Raw genomic sequence first — 7,807 nt, 5'->3', positions numbered from 1 at the left:
GTATTGTAATGGTCATGAAAAATCTGGTCACACTTACCCAAGGTGTCACAGAAGGGTCTGAAAGTTGAAATTTAGAATCCCTTCAATTCTAAAACGGGAAAACAAGCAGAGACTATGATGACAGAAAACAAGAAAATGATATTAGACATTATTCTGTGGTTAATGTTGGAATAGTAAAAAAATAATAATCATGTAGTGAATTATAATATGTTGAGCCTTATGGTTATAAATTGTAATGTATGGTTTATTATTTTATGCACTTATATAGTGCTATTATATTCCTCAGCGCTTTACAGACAATAGCATCCAACTGTCCCCAATGGGGCTCATAATCTAAGTTCCCTATCAGTATGTCTTTGGAGTGTGGGAGGAAACCTTGGTCAGATTCGAACCTAGGACCCCAGCGCTACAACGCACCAGTGCGAGCCACCGTTCTGCCCCTGGTATGGTTGTAATAAAGCACTTTCATTAGCTTCAATATTCAGAAAATGTGTGTGTTACTGTGTCATATACTTGCAGTGTAAAAATCATGGGAATTTTTGAACCTACACTCCCTAGAAACAGAAATAAAAACATCACAATTAGATGCTGGCAGCCAAGAAATATGGGCACTAAGAAATAGACACAAGAACCCCCTTTATATACCTACATAGTGTTTGAAAATGGTGCTCCCGCTCTGGGAGACACAATTAGCCAGAAGGGGGCGGAGAGCATGGTATCTTCCCACCAGCCCAGGAGGAGATTTGCATAACTGGGCGCACAGGGGCTCCCCATCGCGGTCCCCCTGAGCTGGTGGAAAAATCTACCATCAAAAAGAAATTTATTATGTAAAAGGAATTCCAAGATTTTTAATACGAAGCAGTTATGGATCTTATATTGTATGCCCCGAGTTTTCAAAAAATGTTTGGTTGCTTTTAGGCTAAATTTGTGTGGTATGCTAGTATATAGTGCCTCTACATCAATAGAAGCCAGACACAAATGATCATCCACAGAGATATTCTCAATCTTCATCATAAGATCTGTGGTATCACGTATATAAGATGGCAAGGATACTGCAGTTTTGTGTCATGGAGTCGACTCCTGAGTCGATCGGACGACCCTTTTAACGGAGGATATCCCTTGTGTATTTTAGGGAGAGCATAAAAGGTAGGGATTTGAGGATTTTTGGGAACCATTTTTCCTCGTTAGAGATCACCTAAATGCTTCAATGAGAATAGATTCTAATTCCCTGGAGAAGTCCTTCATAGGATTTTTTTGATAATATCCCATAACAGGTCTTGTCATTAAGGAGATTAAGGCACATGGTTTGGTAAGTATAATGATCCATTATAACCACGTTTCCTCCTTTGTCAGGGGGTTTACAAATTATAGTGGAATCTGTTTCAAGGTCATTTAGCGCCTCCCATTCCTCCTTATTAAAAGTTCTTAACATGTTAGGGTTAGTTGAGGGAATTCTGTCTATCTCTTCAGTTACCAATTTACAGAAAATATCGATAGCCTGGGCATCCTATGGTGGAGGCATCCTACTGCTCTTTTCTTTAAGAGAGGTGAAGGGTCCTTGTCCCGGAATCTGCTCACCATCCTCCAAAAGAGAGCTCAAGACTCGTCCTTCCTCAAGATCCTCATCTAAAATCCCCAATTTTTGTATGTTTCTTTGTCATGGGATCTGAATTTTTTTTTCCATTTACGTTTACGAGTAAATAGATTAATGTCCTTTATCCAATTAAATGAATTGAACTTAGTTGTCGGTACAAAAGAGAAACTCTTTGCCAAGACTCTATTCTCAACTTCAGATAATGGTCGTGTAGAGAGGTTGATAATCTGATTTACATGGGGTAATACTTTTGTTTCAGTGACTTTGGATTGGTTGTCCCCTTTCTGTCCCTCAATTGGTACGGGAAGTCATTCGTGCCATTCCCTACTTCTAAAAAAGAAGACGAGGAGGAGGATGAGATGGGTGGGCCGGGTGTATATGTTACCCCGCTGATCAGTTTCTGGGGTGGCGTTTGAATACGGGTGTCCGTATGACCTCCCCTGTATCCTCTATGGGGCCATCTCTTTCTACTTCTCCCTCCTTCCTTGGGCCTTCCCTGTATGAACTGATGTTGAGGTAATTTCAGTGTCTGACGACTCTATATCAGCTGTAGAGGATTCCACAGTCTGGACTCCTAGTGTATCGTTAGTGAGGAAACTAAAAACTTGTTTTTCCCGAAAATCTGTGAGATCATGTATAAATTGTCTCTGTTTTCTTTCTTTTAAAGTTGTTTGATAGAATTTAATATTATGTTGTAAGAGGGTTGCTCGTCTACCAAAGTCAGGGTCAGTTTTAAATTTTAGGACTGAATCAATAAGGATATTAAGGTGTTGTGTTGATTGGTCCAAAAATTAAGCATTCTTCATCCAGCAACAGTTGCATAAACCGAATTGAGCTGTCTAACAGCTCCTGTTCCCACTTAGTAAGTAGAGAGGTAGATCTATCTCTCTCTGCAGGTACAAGGTGTACTCTCAGACCGTTTGAGACAATCTTATTTTTTATGTAATTTTCTAGGGATTGTACCTCCCACCACGATCTAAGGCTCTTTTTGTATTCTTCAAAAAGTTATTTGAATAATGTTTTTAATGAAGGTGTCCCTCCCCGGCTCCCTTCCCCCTCTTTTTCTGAAAAACCTCCCTTGCCTCACTAAGCCAAGATTCGGTGTTAATTGGTCCCCTCAGAAAACCTGCCATATTACATATCAAAAACAGCTCACTGGAACGTTATTAGTAGAGGAGTAAATTAAATGCTTACTAGAAAAATCCCCTAAAAGTTAATTTTTAATCTAAACCAATAAAACTAAAAAAGATAATTAATCCCCACACAAGATATTCTATCTATAGATGACTAATGTGCCCACAGGTATGTGACTAAATAGATAATACAATTATGTAGGGCAATATGCTAGGCAGATACACTTGGCCATGGAACGCATTGGGCATATCATTAGTATCCTGCCTCGTGCGTTCGACTGGCACGTCCATACGGTGCATTCCACCGCCCGGAAGTGTGCTCCATATGCCGGAAGTCCCAGCAATAACGCGTTCTCCGTGTAACAACCTGCCTATTTCAGCCCTTCTCATGTCTGGCCTTTAATATAATATAGTCTTGTTTATTATAATATTACCTTGCTTATGTTTTTTCATCATTATTTTGTGTACATCGTATATTTATATTGCTGGAACGCTTCTGCTTTCCACCTGACCGGAAGTAAGGCATAGTCTCTGACCCCTTCTGGCTAATTGCGTCTCCCAGAGTGGGAGCACCATTTTCAAACACTATGCAGGTATATAAAGGGGGTTCTTGTGTCTATTTCTTAGTGCCCATATAATCTTGGCTGCCAGCATCAATATCCTTTGTTTTGTCATGTCCCCTGATGATGTTCCCCATATCTTCTATGGGGAAACGTGTCGGGACACTTTTTGAGAGAACTGCTTTTTAGGGCTTTCCTAGGGGCTTTGACCAGGGTTAAGCCACCGATAAGTGGGGTCGGCCCTTTCGAGGCAGGTGCTCCGCTTTTAGGCAGGGATAGCCTAAAAGGGACACCCAGGGACAAGTCATCTCCCGACTACACTGCTGGTGACGAAATACCCTTATCTGGTGGCTTCTGGAACTACACGGTAACTGCAACTTCACCTAGCAACGCATCTACTTTGCTGGAAACGATCCTATGTGACATTTACCGCAAGTATATGGTAACCGTGAGTAAACCCACCAACCAGCCTTTATTGTTTTTTAAATGTATGTGCCTAGGATATTGCCCTACATAATTGTATTATCTATTTAGCCACTTTTAAGGGATTTTTCTAGTAAGCAATCCAGTAACAGGCCAAAAGTCAGGGCAGGTAGCACAGATTCAAATCCAGGAATCAGGAGAAGTCAGGTTAGGTGGCAGAGGGCCAAACTCGGTAGTCAGACAGGAGTGAGTATGAGTAGTCCGACAGTATAACAGCGCACCTTTTTTAGGTCTAGCAAGCTAGGCAACCTATTGCTAGGGCAACTGTCCACAGGGGATGGTCTCTTAAATTATGATGCATTCATTGCACTGATCTTTTAAGGGCTGGAGGGGGATGCAGAAGACCCTACAGAGAGAGAGGTACTGCAGGCAAAAAGCAGGCCCCAAACTATGTGGAGGGGATGGAGCAGTGCTACTCTGGTGCCTGTGCTTGCCAGGAAGCAGCAGAGAGATGCCAGCAGGCATGGACCACAAAGTTACAGTGTATATAATGACCTTTTGTAATGACAATACGATCTAGGCACTTGAGCATTGAAGTTGCTAGAAGGTGTCTACATTTTTGGAGTTAATCATGTTGAGTTTGCTAGAAAGAGATCAATGAGGAGCAGTGCCCTGGAGGACACAGTGGCTCCATGTATTGGATGGTCTCCCATTCATTCGAATGAACACCATGTATTACTACACATACAGGTGAAACTCAGAAAATTTGAATATCGTGCAAAAGTCCATTTATTTCAGTAATGCAAATTAAAAGGAATTGCATTAATGCAGCTAAAAATTAGAATTTTGTGAAAAGGTTCAATAATCTAGGCACAAAGTGTCACACTCTAGTCAGCTAATTAATCCATACCCCATGAGCAATGGGGACCTCAAAATTGAGACTTTGGAGTTTCATAAGCTGTAAGCCATATAGCCAACAAATAAAGGCTTGAAATATCTCGCTTTGCATGTAATGAGTCTATCGCTTTTGTTACATTACTGAAATAAATAAACTTTGCACGATATTCTAATTTTTCAAGTTTCACCTGTAATTTGTGCAGCTTCCCTTTGCGACAAAAAGGCTGACAGAAAATTGCTCTAAAATGTAGAAAATATGCTCGAGCCATAGAATCGTACAGCTATGTACACATAGCCGGTATGCTGTATGCTACTGGGACCATAAGTACTCCATGTGGCACTGTCCAATATTAGAGTGTAGTACAACTGTACAGAGCAGTCATACCCTGACAAAATAAACCTTTTTCTTTCCATCAATATTGTTGGAATTTTTTTATACAACAAATTATTTTCTTCTATCATTTTCAGCCCTATAATAATACCGCATAATCCAGCATCTGACCAGACAGGTCAACCAAGTCCTGTGACCTATACATTTAGGACATAAAGCCACTATTGACATACTCTGTTAGCTTTAGCTTATTTGACTTTCATGTTACAAGGACAGTTTTAGGACAGAGCAGTAGCTGTTTTTTTGTGTTTTCTATTAATTTCCAATACAAGCAGAATATAACATTGCTGATGAATAAAAAAGCTGCGGTCCTCTGAAGTAACCTGTTTTTGAACATTACTCCAAGAGATAATGTTTAATCAGTGTTGCAACGTTGTCACACAGACTTCTAAAAATCACGGTATGGAGGGAGGGAGGCGGTCATCGGGAGGCGGAGCTTGGCTTCAATTTATTAAATGCCCACATCCGAGCAAATATCAGCAAATGTGACCCTGCCTGCAGCCTCTTTCCTACAAGCCACTCTGCAGCCTAAACATCTACCCCTACTTCCTCCAGAAGGGCTGAACTGCTCTACAAGGCCCTAAAGATGACGCGGATTTTGTCTGTTTTTAGGGCTGCCAGAGCAGGGCTTCTTAAGCCAACGGCCCAGCATCACTGTGGCTTCGCAAAACCTGGCCTCCGGTTCATGAGCGTTAAGGTATTAGTATTTTACTTTGTGTTACCTGATGGTTGATATTCTTTTTAGCTTTATTGTGTTACAATAGTAGAGAAAGAGTTCTATTTCTGTAATAAGATATATTACAAAGTTTCTTGTCTTTGCTTGTATTATTGATTTATGATGAAAATTACTCTTCTAATATGCTAGATATATTAAGAGACTATTTGGGTATGTGACCACATTGTTTTATACCTCCCAGTAAACTGTACTAGTTTTACTTTCTTGATCATTGGCTATTGAGGGTTCTTACAGCATAATTACAATGTATCATGTATCAATGTAACATTAGGATATATAAATAAGGAGTTTCTAGTACAGGCACTCAAATACAGTACTCGTAGTTTGCTAGTACACACGTAGCATAAATATAATTTCCGGTGATCACTATTACCTCTTTAAGGGCTAGTGGAACCACACACTTTGATTCCAAAGGTGCCACCTGGAAGGGTTCTTTATTCCGTAATGTAGCGTACTAAAATCCAAGGCACACTTGTTAGTGATGCACAGCTGAAGTTTAGTAGATCATATAATATGTAACTGAAGTATGAGTGGGATGCATGTTCTTTCCAGCATTTACATATTATAGAGCAGTATTCAAATAACAAAAACAGTGCTTCCGTTGGTGTGACTTTTTTGAAATTGTATCTGGTACAGGAGCTTGGCAGATACTGGTTGGCTTTTTCCACCAGGCATTTCGGTGGTCGCATTTACCAGGCTCCTATTCCTCCTATACCAGATACAACCTGGTCACTCTGACTGAAAGACCATTCTTGTTATCTGGATACTGCTCTATAACATGTGAAAGCTGGAAAGAACATACCGTACATCAAGTTCATACTTCAGTTACATATGATATGATATAATAAACATATTGTTTATCACGTAGCAGTGTGCCCTGGATCAATCATTCATATCTCATCCATCACTCATGTTGGCCCCAATTTCTCAAGTATTCAGAACAGGATCTCTGCCTTTCACAAGACCGTATTTAACAACTTCTTAGATCAGTTTCTAGGCATTTCACGAATTCTTTGTCCTTCAAACTACTTAAGGCTAAAAACTGTGCAAATATCCATGTAATTTACCATCATACAGTTTTTAGTTTTAGTGTTACTATTGCTAGATTCTATATATTAAAGTGGCTTTGTCATGAAGGCAACCCCTTTTACAGAATAAGTTGGACCATCAATCAGTCTTCATCCCCAGGAAAGCTGTGGCACCCATACATTTCCTCTGAATCATCACCCATGAAATACATGTGCTGCAAGCCCAGAAGGAGCAGAGGATGGGAGTGGTATTGGCTCTGGCTGTAGCAGTCAATTACAGTGGCCCCTAGGGCTAGGGCAGTGGTAGGAGGGTACACCTTCTCTTCTCTTGGGGTGCACCCTGATGTTGGGGCTCCTGCTTGATGCTAGTTGGGGAGGGGCGGGGGGCTTGATATTATTGGTTTGGTGCAGAATGGGAGTTGTACATACAATAGTATCAAAACACGGTTCCAAATAATTCACACTGCAATCTCCCCAGGTAGCAATGTATGGATTTGAGCGATGATGGGAATTGTAGTACTCTTTCCTCTCTTTCTGCAGAATCTATGGCTGGCAATATTAGTCCTGCAATGCTGGCTGTAATTTTCAACTCAGGGATACAGGGTTAAGATACGAATGCCCAAGTCATGTCCAAGTAGGAAAGGTGTATCAGCAATGTCTCTCTCACAGCAGTAAAGTCAGCAGCTTTGATCAGCAAATCCTTACTGTCTGACTCTAATGCTCGGCCATGCAAATTCTGGACTTTCTATCAGTTCCTTCCTTTTATCTCTCTTTCTTTCACCTGAGTACTGCAGACGTGGTGAGGTCTTTCACTTGAGTAGATAATCCTCAGAGAAGGTGATTCTCTGGGACTTTGTTCCAGTCCTGTGAGGAGTGGAGCACATGGAGCTTCCTCTCACTCCTGCCTCCGCAAACTTACTACTAACTAGACTGAGCTAGGGGTGGATCCAGGATCCACACATAACGTCCTGCAAGGGCTGAGCCAGGTTTGTTAACCCAGTCTCATCCATACCAAAGCCACGATGGTTACATTACAAGGTATGAA

General features: G+C 41.0%; 1 protein-coding gene across 1 annotated transcript in view; it reads left to right on the top strand.

Moving 5' to 3' along the window:
* The first annotated feature begins 5,483 nt into the window (after positions 1-5,483).
* Positions 5,484-7,807, top strand: part of CPS1 (carbamoyl-phosphate synthase 1) — an 87,546-nt gene continuing 85,222 nt past the window's right edge. Inside the window, exon 1 of the mRNA XM_044305128.1 lies at positions 5,484-5,695. Within this exon, the coding sequence (XP_044161063.1) occupies positions 5,585-5,695 (111 nt within the window). The 5' untranslated portion in view covers positions 5,484-5,584. The remainder of the gene's footprint in view (positions 5,696-7,807) is intronic.

This window comes from Bufo gargarizans, chromosome 8 (assembly GCF_014858855.1).
Source record: "Bufo gargarizans isolate SCDJY-AF-19 chromosome 8, ASM1485885v1, whole genome shotgun sequence".
Taxonomy (NCBI): domain Eukaryota; kingdom Metazoa; phylum Chordata; class Amphibia; order Anura; family Bufonidae; genus Bufo; species Bufo gargarizans.
Note: the sequence above shows the minus strand (reverse complement) of the source record. Positions and strands in the feature narration are given on the sequence as shown.